This window comes from Myotis daubentonii, chromosome 9 (genome assembly GCF_963259705.1).
Source record: "Myotis daubentonii chromosome 9, mMyoDau2.1, whole genome shotgun sequence".
Taxonomy (NCBI): domain Eukaryota; kingdom Metazoa; phylum Chordata; class Mammalia; order Chiroptera; family Vespertilionidae; genus Myotis; species Myotis daubentonii.
Genome location: NC_081848.1, coordinates 51474563 through 51498590, shown reverse-complemented (window position 1 = coordinate 51498590; position 24028 = coordinate 51474563). Strand labels below are relative to the sequence as shown.

Below are 24028 nucleotides of genomic sequence, written 5' to 3'. Positions count from 1 at the left end.
AATTCATATGGGCTTTCCTCATTTATTTTAACAGTTATGACTGAATTCTTTATAAAGGCTAAGTACTGTTAACTATCCTAAGAAGGAATATCTTCTATCATATTCACAGAAGTGCTCAATTTTAATTCTGTAAATCTTAATTCAATAAACTCCTATCTAATCTTGGAGTAATTATGTCAGATTTGCATGTCTCATACTAGCCAGCACACTCTAAACATCTGCAATCTAGACCACCTCATTTGGGCATTCATGAATGACTGAAGAGGTCCAACCCTGAAAGCATTTATTAAAATCACCTCCTGAGTAAAACAGGTGAAAGTTTAGAAGCAAAAACAAGAACATACTTGCTAAGCACTTTCCATTCCACTTTATATTCAAGTAACATGCTAATTATAAAAAACATTATTAAAAACCAATACTGTTTAATTTGAAAGTACTGAAAATGGTTTCTTTTCATCATATCCTATAATTTCTGATGACTTTTAATTCACTTGGATAGAACAGTCTCTTTTTATATGCTTCACAATAAGAACTCTTCATCTCTCTGGTCTCAGGACCCCTCTCCCACTCTTAAATTTTACTGAGGATCTCATCTCAAAGAGCTTGTTTCTGTAGGTTACATCTATCTATGTTTTCTGTATTGGAAATTTAAACTGAATTTTTAAAAAATATTATCTAATTTAAAAAAATAAGCTCATTACATGTTAATATATATATATATATATACATATATATATATATATATATATATATATATATATATATATTTAAAAAACTAGGCATACCTATAGTTAAAACAAAGTTAGTGAGAAGGTAGTGTTGTTTTATATTTTGCAAATCCATTTAACGTGTAAATTAATGGGAAATACCTAGATTCTCATACTTGCTTCTACATTCATTTGTCAGGACATGCTGCCTTCGCTGAGGGACATGAAAAAACTCCAGCCTTCCATAAATATGTAACTGGAAAAGGAAAGACTATCTGAATAAGCTCATCAGATAACTGTGGTCATTTTTCTTTACGACAACTAAACTGGACAGGTGACAGTTTCTTAAAGGCTAGCTGCAGTGCAGAATCTGAAACCGTGTCCATGAACTTACACACTCTGCTACATTGAAACCCACTGGTTTGTCTTGCACAATATCAAAAAATTGCATTAGTTAACCTGACTGTGGACCTCATAAAAAAGTCTTTTAAGGGCTAGGAAGCTGTCAAGTTCACTGAGGTAGATACAAGTTTTCCAAATTCTTATTTTTACTTGGAAGCTCAAATTTTATCTTTTGTAGCACTTATTGTCAGCTGTTTTCCTTGATGTGGCAGGCAGGCTCCTGGCATTTGTTTTCAATGTGCACTCTAGGTTCCAGATGGGTAAGCTTCATAAAGAACATTCTTGGTGTGACTGACTGGCTTTTTTTTTTTTTTTTTTAACTGTGTGTGCATATCCCCTTGCATCCGAGCCACCAGAGTGTGCATGTCAGCAGAGTGCAAAAGGCAAATAATGTCTCCTTCTCATAATGAAAATAGTTTTGACCTTGTCAATCCAAAAGAATACTGAAGAACCCTCTGTGGGGTCCCCGCAGGCCACTCTTCGAAAACTTCTGTGTTATCATATAAGTGACCCTCCAACCATCACTAAGTGGCAGCCACCAATTTAAAAAGGAGAAACGACCTTTTTTGTCCATGTTATCCACATATGTTATCCACCCTAAGAACATTAATATCAGTAGAAGGCTATTTCTATAATTCAAATTTAATACAAAAGCATGAAAAATGAGAGCTAGTTACCATGCAAGCAAAACAGAAGCTAAACAAACTAAATGTAATATGTAAACTTCCCTCCAAGGAACTTAAAACATAAATTTTTCCTTAATTCATCCACTTGTCTCCCCATTTGTTGGGCTTTTTGTGTGTGTGTTGGGCCCTTGTACTGGAGACATGGAGAGTCGTTCTCAGGTGGACTCCGTGGCGAGGATCCACGTGAAGCAGTCAGGGAACAGAGCAGAGGCACTAATGTCAAACTTATCCAATTTCAAGACCAAGTCCCCACCCTGCATGCAGCCTGTCCTTCATAATCTCCGAGTCTTTGTCTTCTTAGTTGAATACAAAGCAAATTCCCTAAACACCGTGAGGACTGGATGAGATGCATGCAGAGCATTAGCGCGGCCCCCAGCCCACAGCGGGTATTCAATAAGCGGTCGCCACTGTTGTGAATACGGTCCCCCAAGGCAGCCGGGGGTCCAGCGAGGAGTGGGACACACATCCACATAATTATGACACAGCACGGGAACTGATTACCCACAACATGCGGTGGGAGTGAAAGGAAAATCAATGGTCTGCCTAAGTGAGGAAGGTGCGATGTAAACGAGCCGCCATCCCAAAGGGAAAGGGAGCTGGCCCCACGGAGGAGGAGGAGAAGGGAAATGTACAACAGATGCACACGGAGGCTGGGCACAGGACAGAGCAAGGGAAACGCTCTGGAACCAGCTCACGTAGGGCCGCGGATGCCATGCTAAGGAGCACACACCTTTGAAGCTGTTCTCTTTTTCTCTTTCTAAAGACTGAGGACTTATACACACTCAGCACTAGCAGGTCATCTGGTCTCCTATGCCCCCTGACCCCCAATACACACACATTATACTCATGCTGCTTTCAGGTCTCTGACCCATCAGCAGTGCCCTGGCCCCCGCTTAACGTGGAAGAAGAAGAGCAAAATGCCTCCCAGAGGCTGTGGGATATCAGGGAGCCCCAGCAGCTGGTGGAATCTGCACTTAATGTTTTAAAGCACAAATGAGGCACATACTGGGCAAAGCCATTTTGTATTCTCTCAGGCACTTCTAAGACCTTGAAGCCCGCCAACTCTATCTTCATCCCAGCCCCAACCTTGCCCCAGGTCCTATGCGACAGTGGAATTTACAGGTTGCTTTGCTTAATGAAGTGAGAAGTAAGAGAAAGAGGGTCTAGTGGCCCATGTTTTCCATCCTGATTCCACCCATCAGGGAAGCCTCTTGTCATTGCATGAGTGAGCCCCGAAGCCCAAAGAGGCCGCCCGCCTCTTGCTGTTTGGCAGAAGCAGCAGGGCACAAGCCCAGCGTGAGGGTGGCACACAGGTGCGAGCCATGACCCACGGCAATCCTGCAGGTGCAGGTGAACATGCAGTCAGGTGCATCCACGGCCAGCTGTGCTGCTCCACACTCACATGGGACTTGACCATTCAGACAAAAGCCACTGAAATCACTGCAAGGTCTTACTCACCCAGAATTTGACGAGGAAGAAGGCATTTTGAGGGCCCTTGCCAAACAGTTCCTTTAAGCCACCTTTCTTTTCAGGAAATTTGTCATAAATCTGACGAATGTCCACTGATTCGAGCAATGGGTCACTGTAAGAATGGTTGGCATGCCCAATGTGCACGAAGAGGTGTTTGTTGTACTGCAAGAAACCAACAGAGACATTCCCATTACAAACCCTTTGAACAACCTGGGACACATGCATCGTGAACTGGATAGAGAGTAAGTGGTCTTAAAATCCCGGAATTACGCCTTGATTAGCTGAGAGTCAATGCCTTTGAAAAGATGAAGATGTTAGAAAAGTCACTATAACTTAGGGCAAAAACAATCATTTTTTTTTTAACTAAAGTTGACATACAATAACATATTAGTTTCAGGTATGCAATATAGTAAAACAGTCATTGTCTTTTATTGAGAAGGGTATGTATTTTCCCAATGCCTAAGAAAGGCTTTTTGTAGACATAGAAGTAAACAACAGCTTAAATTACCCAACTACCAAACCAAAAAACAATTCTATTACCCAGTTTCACGAGACTCAGCTGAAAATGACAGTGACACCTTTTGGGGCCTATTATTTATGGTGTAAGCCCAATAAAAAGTATGTGTGTAGTTAGCTAACATCATCGCCCAGAATGCACTTCTCACTCCAGCTTCCCTAGCAGCAGTGTGGGTGCAGCCTTCTGAGCTCTGGTCCCTACCTACCTCTTCCAGCAGGAATGAGAGGGCTGAGCCTTTTTTCAACAGTCCCCTTAGTAACCAATCTCAAACTTCTGCATAAGGGCCAGTCAATATGTGGCTATCAGTGCAACGTTAGGGTCAGGGGGGAGGATTCATGGCATAAGGTTAGCAAGAGGTTGGTAACAAAGGAATACCAGTCATTCATAGTCACACACAAAAAAGAAACAAAAACACCAAACACCTAAGAAGACATTTAACTTACAAAGGAAACCCTTTCTTTGCCTTGCTTTGGTATGAGATATGGAAATTGACCACAGAGGAGAATGTCCAAACCAATGGTTCTCACCCAGGTTGCAGCAGAATTACCAAGGAGCATTTAAAAATCACCAATGCCTGGGCTCCACCCAGACTAATTTGGAATCCCTGAGAATGAGGCCAGACATCAGTGACTTTTAATGTTCGGTAGGGAAATTCCAATATGCACCTAAGTTTAAGAACCTCTGGCCTAGATGCTCTACTTCAGACCCTCCCTGCCCATCCTTCCTGCGGTATAGGCCGTAAGACCCACCTAATGGGACACAAAGACATCTGGGGGTGCGTGGGTTCCAGGGAGCTCAGAACTTAATGGGGTTCAAAGACAAACCTTGTGTCTCTCTTCGCCTAGCAGTCCCTACTCACTTTTTGAGTTTAAACTGGCATTTCTCCAAGTAGAGGCTTTCTGAGTACTGATCCCATAGAAGCCTCAAATAAAAGGATTGGTTAGGACAGCCTATCAAGAGTATGCAAATCAGCTATGACACCGGGCAGTGCTTTCCCAGTGTCTAACATGGGGAGAGTGATGGCATCTACTCCCCAGGGTGGCTGTAGGATTTAAATGAGACACTGCTTATACAGAGCACACTAGAACCCCTAGATCCAACAAAGAGTAGACATTCAATAATGCTGGCTATTATGATTTTTTAATAGAACCTCCTTCTTTGAGATTCACAGCGAATATTAGCATATTAAAAGCACCGCAGTAAAGAGACATTTTTTAACCTTGTATAACCCAAAGTTTCCCAAACTCATTTGATCACAACCCTGTAAAAATATCCAGTGGAAGTGCCGGTTCAAATCTGTGACCTGCTGCCCACGCCGTGGATCTCTGGCCACAAAAGCCAAAGGGTGAGCCAACCCCCGACAGTGGTCCACAGTGTTGCAATATGGGAAGTGTGGCCAGGTCCGGGCATCTTCTGGGAGAAGGCTAAGCCCCCCTCACATTCAAAATCAGAGAGCTATCTTAACCAAGGCTTCAACATCCCTCAAAGGCATCCGCTAAAATGAAAATCCAAGTGGAACCTATCGAGCTCTGACATGGTCCCCGCCTCTGCTCCTTCCAGTTACCTGGAGACTCTCTGGTGGGACTGAGACCTGGAAGCTACTGGGAAAGAACAGAGTGTGCCTGTGCGGGAAGAGAAAGGAAAAAATGTTTACATAAAGTCAAAGCCGTGGCTGTGTAGGGAGGTGAGGCATGCGATGGGGCCGAGTGCCTCTGATCTTTCTGTAGGTTTATTCTAACGCTCTTGGTCACATCATCTTTTCAGTTACAAGCAAATACTAGTAAAAGCCCACAGAAACGTATAAAGCACAACTGCTAAGGAGCTTCCAGTCTCATCAGTGGGTAAAAGGAGATGTGCAATGTGGTCTCAGGTACTGTACTCCTTACCTCACAATGACATTGTTAGATGGATTTTATTAAGGTCACTTTACAGATAAGGAAATAGAAGCTTAGAGATGAACGGACCTGTCTGAGGTCACACATCCGGGATTAGTCCTGGAGTTAAGAATAAAACTTGGATCTGTCAACGCATGCATCTTGGTACGAATACCAACCACACGGGGTCTCCCAGAAGAAAATGCCCAGACCCTTCTAACGCAGACCTACTTTTGGTTTGAAAGTTGATTTGAGAAAAAAATGAAAGAAACTAAATAGTGTTTTCAAAATTGTAAGATGTTAAATTAGAATTCGGGAGAAACGTAATGATTCACAGATGCATCAGATAGAGTCTTGAAAGGTTTCTATTTTGAGGAAATTACCTTTGTGCCCAAGTGGCTGAAAGGAACTGAGAAGGGGCAGGCTGTCTTTGCCAAAGGAAATCGGGCACTGACTCTCCAAGGCTGGTGACTTGAAACCAAACCCTGACTGTTGGCATCTGAGTGGCTTTGTTCCTGCCAAGAGGTGACTTTGTTGCTAAGAATACCAAGGACTAGAGAAGGTGTCCTGGAGACCACAGCAGTGAGACAAACAGACCTCACTCTCTCCCTAACTCAACCTGGGCAGGTCAGGAGTCCCTGTGCCCCCAAATCCAGAGGCTGAAAAGAAAAAATCTATCTGATAGGTGTGGGTTCAAGTTTTAATGAAATTAGAACTCTACAAACCATTTGATGAGGCTCTACCTACTACTTCCCATCCTGCCAGTTCTCCTTAGAAGGGAAGAAGGCCAGGGTAGACACAACCTTCCCTCTCTCTCCCCCGCCCTCCCAAACAAATCCCATTTTCTTTCTAGTAGGGCTGGTTACCCAAAACTAAAGGTGGGACAAAGCCAAAAAAAGAGTAATTCTATTCTGTAAGGCAAAAAACAAATATTTGAAAACAACAACAAACCAAAGCCCCAAGTATCGGGGGTAATATATACGCTAAGCACTGTGCTAGGCACAGGGAATCCGTGAGCCAATACTTCAAAGTCCCTCTCTTCACAGACCCTACAGAGTGACTACACAGAGCTAGCTTACTGCCTCTATAGTCAATCATGTGTTGCCCATGTAATCATGGGTTCTCAAAGATTCCTAGAGAAAAGGCTGAGGTTAAAGACAGTCAACATCTCTTGTACATCACATGACCTAAGTCAGCATTTACCTGCTTTTTAAAAATATGGATGACTTTATTCTCATTAGCAAAGAGAACCTGTGTGGAATTCTCCTTGGAAATGTGAGTTAAGTTTCACATCTCTAAGGCAAAAGCCTGATGAAAACCAAGTCATCCATCACCTGTGAGAGTATAACACACTCTCAGATCTGTAAGGTTTCAGGAAATTAATCTTTGTAACCATTCTCGGTTAGCTGTAGGAGGATACGTTCCTATGAAATGGAGTAAATCAAAACAGAGGGAGATGGGGCCCTGACCCAGGGGAGAGGAAGAGGAACTCGCTGGCCAACAGCTGGGCCGCTGACCTGGACAGAGACCGGTCCAGTGGAGGAGGAGCTGGAGGGGCCCTGGAGGGATGTCACCACGGGGATGTGGGCCTGAGAGATTCCCTGGCTTATGTGACCATCTGGAGAAGAGTGTGAGAGTTCTGTTAGAAATTGTGAGGATGAATTCATGTAATGTAAAAACTGAACAAATAAAAAAAAAGAAGAAATGACAAACCCTAAAATAACAAGCTTTACAATCAAGAACTGGTTCTAACACATCACACATTAACCACACTGTGCACAAAACTGACACAGCTTTGTCATATAAGCACGGAACATTAAACCAAAACTTGTGATCTAACCGCATTGGGAGGCATAGAAGGGGGGGGCGGGGGTGTCATATGCTAAATTCAGAGGGCTAAGTCCTGGTCTTCCACAGTAAAAAGTCAACAGAAAATGTCTAACGTTGATGGGCTGAGATACAGAGGATAAGCATGTTATTTGGAAATAGGAGACGATATCTGAAGAGCTGGCCCAAGGGCTGTAAGCAGCTGTCCCTGAGGAGTAGTGAGGCTCCATTTGGCTTATATATAAAGCATATGTACTACACTAAATTAAATAAAAACTACCTTGAAACAACCTAGAGTTTTTTGAGGAAGGGAAAGGACTATAAAGGGAAACGAAAACATTAAGAGTCGTGCTTCAGGCTGTTTATTCTAGCCGACCACAAATTCCCTGGACCCGAAAGGAACTTAGTCAGATCACAGAGCCTTCCTCAGGCTCAACCTCTCAGGACGACTGGCCAAAGGATGGGTCCCTGTCGCCTGCAGGGTTCCCCCAAAAGAACGAGGTTGCACCAGCAAAATCCTACCTGGACCAACCGGACAGGTGCTTGGCAGCACCTGACACAAACAACCCTCACACACGGATTTCTCTTTCAACTTGGGGAAATCATTTCCTCTCTTTACTGCTGTAATCCCTCCAGTTCTTTTTCACAGCAGTTTTATGTAGTGAAAAGGTGAATGTAATCCTAGAAACTCAACAAAGTTACTTGCAAAGTGTTATTTAGCTGCCCTGGGGGTTTCACAAACGGCTTTCCTCCGCCCTCACAGCTGTTCTGAGAGGTCACTTTCTCTCCTGGTTCCTGGCTCTCTCTCTCTCTGCTGCTGAGGGAGGTTGAGGAGTCAGATGGGGATCTGGTCTGAACCCTGGTGCTGGCACCAGTGTCCAGCTGAGTCATCTGGGACAGCGACTCCAGCCGCTCTGCTGCCTTGTCCACCTCCGTGATACAGGGGCAATAAACGGGACTACCTCGAAGGAGTGCCACAAGGATTAAGTGAGACAACGCATGGAAAATACATAATGCTGCGCCCAGCACGTCACTTATTGTTATTACATTTCCCCAAATAATCATGATGCTTCTTTACTTCGGAAGAGAGCATCTGAAAGTCAGGCTGTCCTTCTGACAGCAACAGAAGTGAAATACTCAACTTTAAAGCAGAAATTAAGAGAGGTAAGTTTCAGATACATTAAGGTGATTCCTTGTTTGGACACTGCCATTAGCTACTGTAATGTAGAGTGGCCGAGGTGGGGGTGATGTGCACATGGAGGGATCTGGCCCCCACACTTCCCACAGGCACATCAGAGCCCACTCTCTGAAGTCGGCAAAATCTGTCCTCACAAGTGGGGCTGGGGCAGCCTGGGAGGGCGCCCATCACCACGGACGAGACAACCACAACACAACTCCCACAGGGGCCACTGGGGTCTTTCTTTCTTTTCTCTCTTTTTGTAAAGAATTGCCAATCCATTTTACTCTAAAGACCTCCAATGAGGCAGTTCACTTTTTGTGGAAAAGGAAGGAAAAGCCCCATAAATCTACTCCTTGGCATTTGGGCTGCTCCTTAGAACATGCCTCAGCGCTGCAGTACACTATCTGACCTGAAGATGGCGGTATTCTCATAAACTTGTCCCAAAAATTCCAAGTATTTGAAGAACGTTAGTAAAACCTTGAAAAATGACTGCTGTCAAATAATACCAAGAGAGAAATTATAATCCACTTAGGAATTTAAAGAAACTAAGACAAATAACTCATGTCAAGGGATGATAATGTACAAGTTGGAACAGAACAAGGACAAATCACCTCTATTTGCTTCCTGTCACGCTCCTGCCAGGACTCCCTGTCCAGACACTCTCAGAGCAGCCTGGGCAACCTGTGATGACCCCATGGAGTGGCTGCAGGGCCAGCCAAGGAAAGTGACCTACATACTCAGCCCTTGGGGGGACAGGAGGGGCTCTCCTGGGCTCCGCCACAGGCAGGCTCCATCCTGGGCTGACTGCTCAGAGACACCGGCCCTGTCTGGTTACCTGGCCCTGGTGCTGCTTCATGCCCTCCCTGTGCTCTTCCCAGAAAGAAACATCGAAAATAAGAAACTAGGAGCAAGCAAGTCTTTCCTTCCCAGATCGCACACCAGGATGCAGGCCCTCACCCCCACTTCCCATGTCCACCTCCATCTCTCTAGAGGGGCTGCTGTTTCCGTAGAAAGCGGTGTGTCTTCCCCACAGAAGTGCAGCTGTAAGGGCCACTGGCTGAGTGCAGGGACAGCAACCAGGAAGGCAAGCGGGCGTGGGGCTGACCTGCCAAGGAAAGCAGATGGAGCCTGGCTGGGGCCTCTGTGAAATGTCTATAAAACCCAGATTTCCAGATGCTTTCAATTGCCTCATCCCCAAATGGTAATGAAGAAAGAGAGTGAGTGCCCAGAGCAGCTCAGACATTGGAAGTAAACCATCCACTGCTAGTGCGAGAGGTGCATGGATGAGCCCATAGAACAGCTGGGCAGTCATGCAGGAAAGGGTGACAAAACCACACCGCACCCAAGGGAGCCATCATCTCAACCTCAGAAAGATACTTCATCTCCATGCCCTACTGGAAGACCACACTTGGTAAAATATATGAGAAAAGTCTAAAAAAGCACATATACTGGGCACAGCCAACCGTCAGACCAGCTGTGGCCTTCCTCTCAGAGCCTCCAGGGCAAGTGTGCTTCCTGACCATTCATTCTGAGCATGGGATGCAGACATGAACAACACACGGGTAGAATCCTGGCTCTGTTGGTTTTGAGCTGTGTGACCTGAGGCAAGTTCCTTAATCTTTCTGGGCCTTGGCTTCCTCCTCTGAACAGAGGGATGACACCTGGCCTGCTGATACCTGGGGGTCAATGTGAAGGTCAAATGAAACAGTAAACAAGACAGTTCTGTGTGAGCCGTAGGGAGCTGCACAGATACTGGCTTGCAGGTTTACTATTAATGAGATCCACACACAAGCTATGAACTGGTGTAGAGGAACTTCTTTTTTAAAGGACCAGAAACCGATTTGCCCAAACAGCTGTTTCCCATAAATGCAGAGCCCCACAATGAGATGTAGTGTCAGCCCCAGCAGCCACTGCAGGCTTGGAAGCTTCTTCAGAGAAACCTTGGCCTCCTCCACCCTGTCCAGGACCCAGGCAAGGACCCTCCTGGCAATCTGGAACTTAAACCTTGCTTTTGATCTTGTTTCCTTATTTCTCCAATCGAATCCCATGCAAACCATTCACCCTTTTTTCTGTCCCGGGCCTCCTCAATGCCTTGTTTCCTTAGCTGGTCACATTTTCCAAAGCAAAGTCAGGGTCTGTAGTTTAACAAAAGACTTTTAGCTCTCCGTGAATTTAGGCCTTTGAAAGAAGCTGTACAGATAGGAAGATTAAATCATGCTTGGGCCGTTTGACCAACTGCCTTTATGGGAAACAATCAGGTACACTGTAGGATATACTTGCAGAACTTCAGTGCAGGCTCCCCTGAAGGGGAGACCTCGGGCTCGCTCAGACTGTGAAGATTGCTGACTTACTCCTCACACCAGGAGGCTCCATGCTTCAGGCTGTTCCAGCCACTTAGAAGTAAAGAAGCCAGGACACCCCAGCAAAACCCCTTGCCTCCTGGCTGAGGACCTGCCATCACCCAAGCCTGGGGACCCTCCAGGAATTCTCTCCTCCCGTGGAACCTGAGTCAAGTGTCCTTACTTTCCTCCTCCTCCAAATGTCCTGCCCACCTTCCGGCGCTGGCTGCCACTTGTGAAGCGGTAATGAGTCTTGTCTTCTGCACTCCCCCAGGGGGTGCATCCTTCTCTGTGAGATGAATGCGTGGGAAAGACCTCCCTCAAGGTTGGTCATTGCTGCTACCTTCCCCAGGTTTTCAAACTTTGGACTCTGGATTAGGACAAAGTTCAAGTATCAACCCTGTCATCTATGAGCCCAGTGTTGGGCTGTTGTTAACTTAAACTTGCTGAATGTCTCTGTTTCCAATATCCCCTTCAACAGGTTTCTTTTGAGGAAAGGCGATTAACCTGCTTCCTCCTTGTTCTGTGACTTTTCAAATCATACTACCATTCCCACTCTCAAAAGATCGGTCATTTCCAGAATCCTCTTCCTCCACAGCTAATTAACCCCTAACACCTTTTAGAGTTATAGACACAATGTCTATCCCCTGGGTCACTGCTTGTACCCGGGGTTGGTGCTTGTCACTCATCTCCTAGCCCAGCCCATTCTCTGACCTGCTACAGCTGTCATCTTCCTGAAATACATCAGATCACAACTTCTCTTTAAAAAGGAGGGTGAGAATATGTCCATATTATGCTGTCCATGTATTAAAATCTGTGGAAATAGAAGAAACTAGCAAAGGTGATTCCTACCTGGGATGGGATAGGAATTAGAAGGTAGTGAAGACTCCTTCCATTCTTTTATGCTTACAGATTTTTGACCACATGAATTTACTATCTACTAAAAAAAAAAATTTAATTAAAAAAATATTCTGGCTCCCATCTGAGTTTCAATAGAGTCCAAAACACCTGGTGAGCAGATCTTCCCAAGCCAGATCCCTCCATCTGTCTGGCCCAATTTCCTGCTACATTTCTAAAAGACATTCAGGTTCCAAAAACCATGTGTGGAGTGCTCAATAGGTCCAGGGATGTTGCTAACTGTAATTGTCGCAGCAATAATGAGTGGTCCTAGTATGACCGCTGTACCAACTGAAATCAGGCTGAGCCGTGAAATCATTTGCCCCAAATCTCACAGCACTGGTAAGCATTCTGATACCAGCTTTCTCATTCAACCAGTACAAACGTGTCTTCACAAGAGCATGACGGGAGATATGCTCTAAGGACCCGGTGGAAACATTCCTGGCCTCTCTCGTGCCTTGCCCCAAACCCCGAGAAGACTCACAACACTGCAGGTTGGAAAAGGAGCTCAGAGAAAAGCCAGCCCGACCCTCGCCCCATGTGAAGGGCCCTGTTAACATGCAGCCTGCACTTAGGAAGCTCATACTTTAGAAGGCAGCTGTTTTTATGTTGGAAGAATTTTTTGATTTCTCCAAAACCACAGTGAAGTGGTTAGGAATAGAGTGGAGCCAAACCTTGGCATAGCCACTTCCTGAGAGTGGATCTTGATAATGGATCTTAGTGCGCCAGAGCCTCCATTCCTTCCCTGATAGACCGGACATAAGACCAGTCCCCAAGTCAAATGCTTGGCCGTAGTGGTTATCACGCAGCTCAGCAGGTGCGGTGATTAATGTTATTGCTATCACGTGTCAAGGTGTTAGTTATGAGCTGGATGTGCCTTCCCTGTTCAGGTTTGTTACCGTACCACATCGTGGAACTGTTCTTGTTCTTTGGCAAGACAGTGCATTTTCAAAATCTAAAGAGACAATCTCCTTGTCCCTCCCTCTCCGTCCCAAAATTCTCCCTTCTCTGGCTGTGTAACACCTACCTAACTCAACCCTCACACACTCTCTTCCTGCACACGGTCCTGCTTATTCTGGCATGTAGACCATGACAAGCATTAAGCATACAGTCTGGTGCCTGGGAAGTCTGCACCAGCAGCGGTTTGCCAGCTGTGGGGCAGGATGTGCTGAGCTGTGGGGGGCTGGAGGAACCTGCTGTGTCCCAGGGTGGGGGTAGAGGGAGTCCACTAGGCTTTATCAGGGAAACCACTCCCCATGCACACACAGGATTCAGCTTACAGCTCACCAAGATCAGGTTTTCAGCAGTCTCAATCAGCAGCCTAACTCAGTCTCCAGGAACTGGGCCCTGATTATAGGCGATGGAGGATCTTACACTTAACATTTGAAGTCCTTTGATATGCAACACTGAAATCATGTAAAAAGTGTATTTTCAAGCACTACTAACCACTTCTAATATAGTCTTAATTTTTTAGATCTTCCTTTCTTAACCCTCTGCTGTTTTTCTCTTAGCTTCTAGTGGAGCCAAAGGTGACAGAGGGACTGACTTGCTGGTTCTCCACCAACATAAACAACCAACTTGAGGAAACGCTGCCATCTGGTTTATGCTTGATGCAGAGCCAGCAGGGGGCGCACATCCCACAGATTATTCTTCCTTTAGTTTATTATAGAGTCTAGCCAGCTACAGCCTACAAAACAGGCCACAGGTACACATGGAACATACACTCTTTGGTTACAATCTCAGGACGTGGAATCAGCAGGCCTGGGTCGGAATCCCATTTCCAATGTCGGCTAGCTGCCTAACACTGGGAAGGCCACGTCACAGGATTAAGTAAGATAATGCACAGTGTTGGCTATGTCCACAGATGGTACTACTGCTGGTACTACTACGAGCGCTGCCAACGCTAAGGGTGGCAGAGTCATGAAGAAGTCTTCAGTGGTGGCAATGAAGACAATGTGTTAGAATGAAGAGTGAATTTCCAGAGCAGTGGTAACTAAGGGAAGCCACCTTGGACTGGGGCAAACTAGGCTCTCCTTTTGGCTTTCTTGCTCATGCCTTATCTACTGCTGGAAAATAGTACAGCGCAAGGTTCAAACCTGGCCACAGCCACTGACTATCTGAAGACAGCAATCTTTCCAAACCTCTCCTACAGAATGGAACAGAATTACCTACCTCACCGGGCTATGATGAGGACAGAAGAAATCACTAATGAAAAACAGTTAGCACTGCACCCAGCACATTGATTTATTTATTGGCTTGTTGCCAGCACTCTCTATGACCCCATGATTCCAATGAGCCTAAGCCATTATGGAGAAGCAGGGAGAAATGTGTGCATGCCTACATGGAGACAAAGATCTCCAAACACAGAGTTACATCTGTTTGGGCACCTTTAATTATTTGTCACCTTGTTGGCTTCCTTACCAAATTAACGTGCTTTGTATGTGATGTTAAAGTTTTAAGCAGAATACATCCACATTCATTTAAATGTCCCAGGTGAATTATTTTAGGTGACTTTATATTTTCCTATAGTTGGAACCTCTCACATGCTACAAGTTTTTCAGTGTGACCTTGGTCCTGAAGTGCCATTACATGTTCACTGTAACAGCACCTCATGTGTGCAAAATAAAGTACATATTATATAATCTGACAAGCTGGTGCCTGAGGCATCATCAAAGTGCTGTAAATAATTTGGTTAATTCTCCCCCATTTCAATTCCTCAATCACCTTTTTCTCCTAGGGTTCCCTGCTTCCTCTAGCATAAGAACTCTCTTTCCAGACCCTCACATCTCCACTAAAATCAAATACATGTACTAGTCGCAACCTGCCGTGAATTTATTTATATACATTAAACTCATTTGTGTATCACTGCAAAATCAGGGTTCATAACACAGAATGTTAGAAGCAACATTAACAAGTGAGACTGATGTTACGATTTAGTAAAATAATTTCAGAATAGTGATGCAGTTTTGGTTGGCATTATCTGATAGACATAACTTAAAACCATAATGTAACAAGCCAAAAGCATCAACAGATGACATTTTCTGAAATTATACCTTTTTATTCTAAAGAGCAAGTAATTTTCACCTGTGAAGAAGGATCACCATTCCACATAAGCACTTAGCATCGCCTCCCATTCTGTGTGAGTGTGTGTATGTGTATGTGTGTGTGCACGTGTGCGTGCACTTGTTGGGGTGGTTACTGTTATTGTCTCTACCTAGGAGGGAGGCTCCACTAGAATAAGGGCTGTTTCCTTTGCTGTTGAATCCCTAACACCTAAATCAGGGGCTGGCATGTAGTGTTTAAAAAGTATTTGTTGATTGAATTCCAATTTCTCTCAGTCCCCATCTTGGGTCCCCTAAAATATAATTACTTTTCCAAGAGGCCCAGGAATGTAGACTTGCACCGGGCCTTCCGTTTGTTCCAGGACCGTTAAAGTCATGAATTAGAGTCGAAGCTACAAAGCCAAACCTTTTCATTCATCAGGGAAAAGACAATCAGGGAAAGGCCGTTGCCATCACCCTTCCTGTAAAACCACTCAGCTACGAAAAAAATGATCTAGTTGGCTTTCTCTTCCCTGTTTTCAATAACCTTATTTTCCTATACCTGCCTTAATAGGCCCAATGACCTACTTACATCGCCTTCATTTTCCCCTAATTTTGGAGCAGGCTCTATTTTTCTCCCAGCTGCCAGAGTTCACAACTCATAGACAGAAATGTCAGTGGCTGCACGGCGTTCCCCTGAGCCTCTGCTGTGGTGATGGCTGGTGGAAGCCTCTGCCCAGGGCGTCCCCCCATCCTGTCACCAGAGGCTTTCCACCAAGCTCAAGTGCAAATCCTCCCAGGAGAGGTCACCCGTGAGTGCTCAGTATCTGAGTTATTCACAACAGATGGTGAGATCACTCGTGACACTTTTTCTGGTAACAGAACGACAGCAAGGCGGCAGACACACGGAAAGCATGGCTTTCAGCGGCCCTGGAGATCAGCAAGGTGGGTGCGATAGGGAGCACAGGAAGGGGTTGGTGAAGATTCCCAAAGACAAACTCACGATTTCTCCAGCGTTTGCCTTGGACTCGCCCACATGCAGATGCAGTGCTCATCCTCACAGCCAAGGAGTGGGAGTGAGACCAGGGCCTTGGGCTTCCTGGGACAGGCGCACATATGTATGGGAAATGATGGACCTGGCAGGGAGGGATGGCAGCACTCGAGGGGGGGGGGGCAGGGGGGCATTGAATAGAGGCCAGATGCCAACTTTCTTGGTATTTATGATATTACAATGCATTCTATGTCCAATTGCTAAAGTACCATCTTGTTACTTCTCCTTAAGAAGATAACAACCTGCTATTGTGAGAAAACATAGCTGCTATCTTGGAAAGGCAGTGTAGAATCCTGGCTAACTGTTTAGGCTTGAGTTTGAAAAACATAAGTTTGAATCTCTAATCCATCAACTATTAACAGTGTGACTTCAGGGAAATTGCTTAACTTCTGTTTCGTCATCTCTCAGACAGTACCTACCCTTATAAGGTTTTGATGAGGGTAAAATGCAATTGTATATATAAACAGCTTTGCTTAACACCAGTCATGTGGCAAGGCTCAATAAAGGTTAAATTTTACCAAATGCAAGAGCCTATTAAGGCCCTTCCCTTCAGCGCCAGTGTTCCCTGAAGTGTCAGGTCCAATGTATCCGCAAACGTTCAGCTCTAAATTCAACATAGTTGTCAATGGAAATACCTTTTACTTAATTGAAAAGCTGGTTGGCTATTCATTCAGGTCCACATCCACTCGGGTTATCTGTCAGGCAGGAGGGCAGGGGAAAGGATGGTGAAGGGGAATGGAAATGGACAGCAAATGCTGGATTTGAGGCACACCTCTCTGAGCACACTCACCGAGTCTGGGTCTCGCTGTGGTTCGAGGAAAGCGGAGAATTCCACCAGGCGAAGTTTGGTTGTGCCAATAGAGCGACCCTGCCAGGCAGGGACCGAGGGAGCTGGGGCTGATGCAGGCTCAAACCCTGAAAGACCAATCGTCACCTTTAATGCTGGCCATTTGCCTCCCCTTGGGCTGCAGGCCAATACGGGCACAGGGCCCTACAAACAGATGACCCAGGAAGAAAGGCCGGCTACACCAGTGTCATGTGAGGTAGGGGTGAGACTCTGGCCAAGGACCCTGAGGCAGTGTCCTGATAAAGCGTGTGGCTCCCCGTAGTCACGCTATGGGCTGTGGCCTGAGGACACCTACTCCTGGACAAAGGGGCTGAGCTGGGGGCCAGGGCAAGATGGAATGAATGCTCACAAAGATCTCCTGTGAGTTTGGCACATGCCAGACACTTCTTGTGTTTCTCCGCTTCCTTTCTTAAGCCTGCAGCCACGGGCAGTATGGAATATTCCCTCAGAGTGCTCCGTGGTGTTGGAGCAGAGGGCATAAGCCGGGGGTCTGTAGAGGAGAGCGGCTCCACCGCTCATTCCACATGCACGTGTGTGTAGGGGGAGCAGATACAGGTTTTCTAGTGTGGCCTTCCATGGCAGCTCTCTTTTGAAGAAAGGGTACTAGGAATTGAAACCTACTTATCTAGGAAAGGGTGAATGAACCCCATCTGCCTTTAGGACCTAGATTGCCCAATTCGGCCTGTTAATGATGGGGGAGGAACCACAGTAACTTCCCCTTCCAAGGATGACCAGGGTACTGAGTGAAAGTGACCAGGCTTCCTGTTTCCTTAAAAAAATGCATCTGAAGAGCTCTCATGAGGTAACTGAGAGGAATCACGGACCTGGAAAGGGACCCCCTGTGACCCTCCTTAGATCCAGGCGAACCCCAGCCTTAAACATGTGGGTGCAGAGAGGGCAGCCACGGCTCTGCAAGTCAGAGGGGACATGGAGCTGTGGAACAAAGTGAGAGGGAGGCCTCGGAGACTCACCTGGAATGGGGGCTGTGACCGCTGGCTGGATGGGGTAGGCCTGCTGCACGAAGGGCTTGACACTGGGGACAGAAGGATGGAGAGTTAGAAATGGCGCCTGTCACAGTGGCTACCCCTCAGTCCTGGCCTCGGCCTCCCAGGGCTAGGGACCCGGCCTGGGCTTCTCCCCAGTGTTAGGTTCCCTGCCTGCAAGTGGGGCACAGCCAGGCAGAGCTCCATCAAGACTGAGAGGGTTACTCCCGACGATTGAGGGGCCAGCAAGCTGCTGGGGACCCACCACCAGCTTCACACCAGTTCAGTGGGAGGAGCTGGACATTTGCCTCTGAATATCTCATCCCTCCAGAGACCGAGGTTCGTGGTCACCAATCCCAGGCATGGCTTGGGAATGCTCGCCTTCTCTAGGCCAAATAGCTCAAGTTCTTTCGAGAATATACGAGCTGGTTTACTGAGTCTGCTACCCTGGCCCTCAAAGCATCATTGGGATTTTCTATTAGCCGCCATGCCTCAGGGAAAGCCAGGGCAGAATGGGCTATGGAATCACCCCACTGCCCTCCCTCGGGCAGGCACTTTCTCAGGATGACCCTAGGCCAGTGATGGTGAACCTATAACAGAGGTGACACGCGAACTCATTTTTTTGGCTGATTTTTCTTTGTTAAATGGCATTTAAATGTATAAAATAAATATCAAAAATATGTCTTTGTTTTACTATGGTTGCAAATATCAAAAAATTTCTATATGTGACACGGCACCAGAGTTAAGTTAGGGTTTTTCAAAATGCTGACACGCTGAGCTCAAAAGGTTCGCCATCACTGCCCTAGGTTTTGCCCTCGAGAGCCAGGAAGGGATTGGAATCCTCTTCCTGTTTTGAGCTACATGACCACTAAACTTAAGGCGCAAGTGAGGTATTTACATGTCTCCAGGACCTGAGCAGCCTCTTTCCTATTGGCTTCAGCAGGTAACACTCAGGGATGACGTCGGTGATCTCAGATTAAATCTCCTTTCCCTGCCCCTCCAAGCTCCGAGTCAGTTTGGCCCCAGGAAAACACTATCCAGGGTGGGCAGTGCCTAGGCCAGCCGTGGGCAAACTACGGCCCGCGGGCCGGATCCGGCCTGTTTGAAATGAATAAAACTAAAAAAAAAAAAAAAAAAAAAAAGACCGTACCCTTTTATGTAATGATGTTTACTTTGAATTTATATTAGTTCACGCAAACACTCCATCCATGCTTTTGTTCCGGCCCTCCAGTCCAGTTTAAGAACCCATTGTGGCCCTCGAGTCAAAAAGTTTGCCCACCCCTGGCCTAGGCCCTTATAGTCAATATTGGCCCCTCCTCAGACTTACTCTTGCGAGGATCCTGGCTGCCCTGTTTGTATCATTCCCGGCCAGAACTGGAAGGCAAAATGCAAGAGGCTTCAGGATTATGAGTTCACTTCAAAGCACAGTTCAGGATGTGTGTGCATTGCAACCCCTGCTAAAGACGGTGGGTTCAGATCACCCGCCAGGTGCAATGACCCTCCCTAAATGCAGGTGTGGTCACTGCTGGGCAGAAAACCGCCGCCTATGTCCTTGGCCTAGCAACCCAAGGCTCCTTTAGCTCCTCTTCCAGATAATCTCCTCTGGCAGGGACAGGCAGCAACACCTGGCAGCGATCTGAGTCTACTGCAGGGCCTTCACAAATATTTTCATCTGACTGCTCTACCCCTGCACCCACCCGCCCTTCTCTTCCCTCTGCATTCTGAATGCTCCCTGTGTAACATGCTGCTGCCTCAGCTCACAGCACCAAAGGCCCAGCCAGGAAGAGGACAAAGCTCAAAACAAGAGGCCAGCCAGGAGCTCCAAACAGCAGTGCAGACACCTCCATTGCTGCGAGTTTTCCTGGGGCTTTCCTGGGTACCTGCTGACTCCCTGCTGGAGGCAGCACTATGTAAAAGAAGTCAGAGAGCCCTGGGTTTGAGTCCTGACACCATTATCCATGTGATTATGACCACGTTCCCAAGCCCTTGTTTTGTTTCTAAGTAACCTCAGTTTTTTCATCTGTAAAATGGCAATAACAATAAGAGCCATTAAGGATTATGATGATGATTAAATGGGACCGTAACATTTAGTGTCTCAGCCCTTGGTAGGTGCAAAATGAAAATGTTAACAGAATTCATTGTTCCTTTAGGGCAGTGGTTCTCAACCTTCTGGCCCTTTAAATACAGTTCCTCATGTTGTAACCCAACCATAAAATTATTTTCATTGCTACTTCATAACTGTAATGTTGCTACTGTTATGTATTGTAATGTAAATATCTGATATGCAGGATGGTCTTAGGTGACCCCAGTGAAAGGGTCGTTCAACCCCCAAAGGGATCGCAACCCACAGGTTGAGAACCACTGCTTTAGGGCCTAGCTGCCATAAAGGTGACCCTGAGGACACAGGAACAGAGACCAGGGACTAGAAAAAAGAGCAAAAGAGGCAGATCACAGCCCAGGAGGGCACAGGAAAAGTGATACTTGATTCTATGTCTTCTGGAACTAAGGCTCCCTCCACTCCCCCATCTCTCTCTCACTCCCTGGCTCCCTCCCTCCCTTTCTTTCTTTCGCCTTTTTGCACCAATCATCAGTTCCCCACAAGGTGGTTCTCTCACACCTGACCAAATCATAACAAGTGCCAGGTGGTCAGTTTCATGTTGGCCCATGATGACCCCATGCCTCCAGGGCCATCATTTCTGGATGCAGCTGTGACTCACCCCTGGCGCCCCTGGGAAGGTGGGGCGTGGAATCCCAGGCAGCCCCAGCTTGTTGTGAATGGCAGTGGCTGAGACGATCTGGGCTGAGGACATGGCGGCCATGTGCTGAAGGGCCTTATCCTTGGCAGTCTGATCCTTGAAGGTGACAGTGACACACAGACTTAATACGTAACGCATGGCTACCAGGCAGCTCACACAGGCACAGCCACGAGCACATGGACTAAAATACAGAGCCACAAAAGAGGCCGGGAAAGCAAACATGCACGGATAAATAAACACAGCCAGAAGGCCAAAACACACGGAGCCTACTGCTACTCAGAGCATTTACTGAGAATACCCAGTGGCAAGGTTTAAAAAATAAATTTTTTTGTTCATCTGTTTTCCAACAGAATGGGAAGCCTCTGAGAAGAGTGAACAGTGTATTTATTTTTCCAGCTTCCAAAGGGAGACTTCTCCAATTACTTAACACACTCAAGGAAAAAAGGGCCCTGCTCTCAAGCATATAGATAGGGGAGGAGGGGGGATCTGGGATAGGGCCATCCAGAGCGTCAGGAGGCCCTGACTGTGTGTGCTATCAAGGGGCCACAGTGCCAGGAGCTGCTGGAGTCATGCGAGGCCTGGAAGCCCTGGCAGACACCTGGTCGGGGAGGCTCAGAAGCAGTGGGGCGGGGTGGGGGTGGGGGTAGGATGGGCAGGGCGGTGACTGATGGGCCAAGCAGCATGCTGGCGGGGCGCATGCTCTCTCAGGTATCCCACCGCGAGAAGGCTACATGGGTTCCATCTGTAGCCAAGGACACAGGGGATGCTATCAGGTAAGTACTTTCTCCTTTTCCTAAGTGGGTCTTCTCTAGGAAAGCCAAGGCTGATAACACAAAGCTAGCCAAAAAGTCTGCCAAGCACAGCTAAAATACAGAATACTCAACTGGTGAAAATACTTACCATGCTTGTCACCTGGATACAACAATAAACAATTTGTTAAAAAGAATGCGTACAAAGGCAGGGTTATTTTTCTTCTTCAGTTAAAAAATATAAATGTATATAAACACACAAACCTGAGTTATAATAAAATGGGTAGGAATGTGGGTTGTTTTTTTCTTCACATTTTTGGAGGAATGTATGACCCACATAACTATTTAGAAGGTCAATTACCAACAACTACAACAATGAAAAAGTACCCCCCATTCCTCCGAGCTGGTTCCGTGGCTCCCCCAACACAGATGGGAGAAATGGCCACAGCCCTGGTGGGGGACAGGCCCCAGGGATGCAGGCAGGGCTTCATGCTGGGTACACATGTCAAGGTCCCTGGTTGCTAGCAGGAAGTCTATAAATCTACCTGGCCCCAGAATCCATGAAAGTGGGAACAAAATGATGACATCAAAATAAAAAGATCACCCTCCGCAGCTGCCATTCAGAGTTCAGACAGTGAATGAAGGCCAAGGCAAGCTTCGGGTAAGACAGTACCAGCAGAGAGGTGGCTGCACTGTTCACAGATTCACCCAAAGGTGGTGAATAAACATGCTGAGGTGCCAAAGGCAAGGCCAAAAGAAGTTAAAAAAGTAAAAGCCTATAAGGTAATTTCTAGGGGCCTCTAAGAAAGACCAATTAGGTGTCCCCCAAGTCGGATAGACACAACTTTGCCCCATAACTGCCAGGAATATAAGTTTTCAAAGTTTATATTAACCCTTGAAAAAGAGCCTAACACTTGCATAAATTTTTATAATATTTTATCTGTTTCTTTGGCTTTTAACTGAAAAAATAATGAGGCTCATGGGATGGCTCTTTGGGGATGCACTCAGTCATTATAAGCATCTGTATGGTCATGTGCTGCAGCTGAATAACACATGAGGGCCCTGCAAGCTTGCAGGGTTACTGGTCCCCAATGGAAGGACCATGGTGACTAGAGTGAGGCTTTTGCCACTCTGGTCAGGTGTCATTCTTCTTCAGATTGTACCTACATTTATTTATCTGCTGAGTGCCCTAACCTAAAGCTATTCCTCTGGTAACTTTTTAAAATCTGAAATGTTTCAAAAACTAAGATGTCTGAAAAAAGACAAATCTTGAAGTCTGTGAAATTTTATGATAAACTGACTGGCTGTGTACAAATGCCCCAAAGCCAAACTGAGCCTCACACACACACTGATCTCAGCCCCAGGCAATCTACTCTTAGCTGGCCCCGGTGGCTCACCTGCTACCTGCCCCATTACCCTCAGAGGGCGATCCGTGGGTAACAAACAGAAAACATGGCTTTAGTCATGCTTACTCTCTTCTCGTCAAGAATACAAACTCACTGGTTTCTCTTTGGGACAGTCAATTTGGACTCCAGCCCCCATATCACTTATCCCTAATGAGAGGTTATAAACGCCCTCAAGGTGATTTTCTGAAACTGAAGCAATGGCATAGGTATGCCCACAGGTGCCTTCCCCAGCGGGGACCAAGCCTTAGCTTCCCCAGGGCTCAGGCCAGGGTTTCTGGGAAAATGGCAGCCCAGACTTCCTGCTTGTCCAGCTGACGCAAATTCAGGAAAAACTACAAAAGAGCCGTGGGCTTGGGTCTATTCCAAAAGTACATCACAGGGCTCTCTCCGACCTGAGCGCTCTGTTTATGGAATGCTGATGACAGGAGCTATTCTGCTCGTCCCAACACAGAGCGCGTTTGTGCACAGTTGGGTGGATGACTCACCCACTGAAAGCCCAGTCCATGTGGAAGTGAGCTCCCTACATCTCCATAGCTCACTCTTAATTCTAGTCGAGTTTGCGAGGCTGATTAAAAAGTTCCTCAAAATGTTCATGAGCAAAGTTTGATACTTCTTATTTAACAGGGAAATCAGGAAAGGAGAAATGTCACCAGCTTTGCTATTTATGTCACAGCTTCAGAACATGGTCTTTTTCTTTAGGTAAATAAAGTGGGACTGTCTTATTACCCAGCATGCCATGAGGTACCTGAATGAAACAAAAGTTCCAAAGCAGGAGAGCGAATTCAAATGCTTCCATCACACCAAGTTGATCTGTGCCGGGAAAAGGCATCCTGGCCGAGGAGTCGGGGACCTGGCTCTCTATCTGCCTCTGCCTCATGTTAATGGGGTGCATTACCTTGGGCAAGTCACTTAATACTCTCCCCTTGTCTACAAAATAAAGATTTAAACTTTATTCTCTCAAGTCTTTCTGGTTATAAAGTTGAAGCTGTGAGTGTGAGTTCCATCATAAGCAAATACACTTTAATGCATATAACCAAAAAACTGCTAGTGAAAAGACAGCCGAATGTTAAAATTTGGGTAGGGCTTGGCCGCCTATCCTAATAGAGAGAAAGCCAAGTGTGGAGAGGAAATTGTATCTCAAGTAGAGGTTATTTCTGCACTTGACCTACCTACTTGAGAATAGGCAATTTTCTGCAAATGGACTACAATGTCTATACCAGTGATTTCCTACCTTTTGTAGTGGAAACGCTCTGATTACTCATTTAATTTCATAACATCTCTCCTTTATAGATGATA

General features: G+C 46.2%; 1 protein-coding gene across 10 annotated transcripts in view; it reads right to left on the bottom strand.

The window, feature by feature from the left end:
* The window catches only part of TEAD1 (TEA domain transcription factor 1), a 262434-nt gene that overhangs the window by 39766 nt on the left and 198640 nt on the right, over positions 1-24028 (bottom strand). For 6 of the 10 annotated variants that reach the window (XM_059708928.1, XM_059708934.1, XM_059708933.1 and 3 more), the window contains 6 exons: positions 21478-21489; positions 20539-20673; positions 19149-19195; positions 17810-17871; positions 16782-16906; positions 3254-3427 (listed from right to left, as the gene is read on the bottom strand). In XM_059708928.1, coding sequence (XP_059564911.1) covers positions 3254-3427; positions 16782-16906; positions 17810-17871; positions 19149-19195; positions 20539-20673; positions 21478-21489 — 555 coding nt within the window. The remainder of the gene's footprint in view (positions 1-3253; positions 3428-16781; positions 16907-17809; positions 17872-19148; positions 19196-20538; positions 20674-21477; positions 21490-24028) is intronic. The other 4 variants (XM_059708932.1, XM_059708937.1, XM_059708936.1 and 1 more) reach the window with 1 other exon arrangement.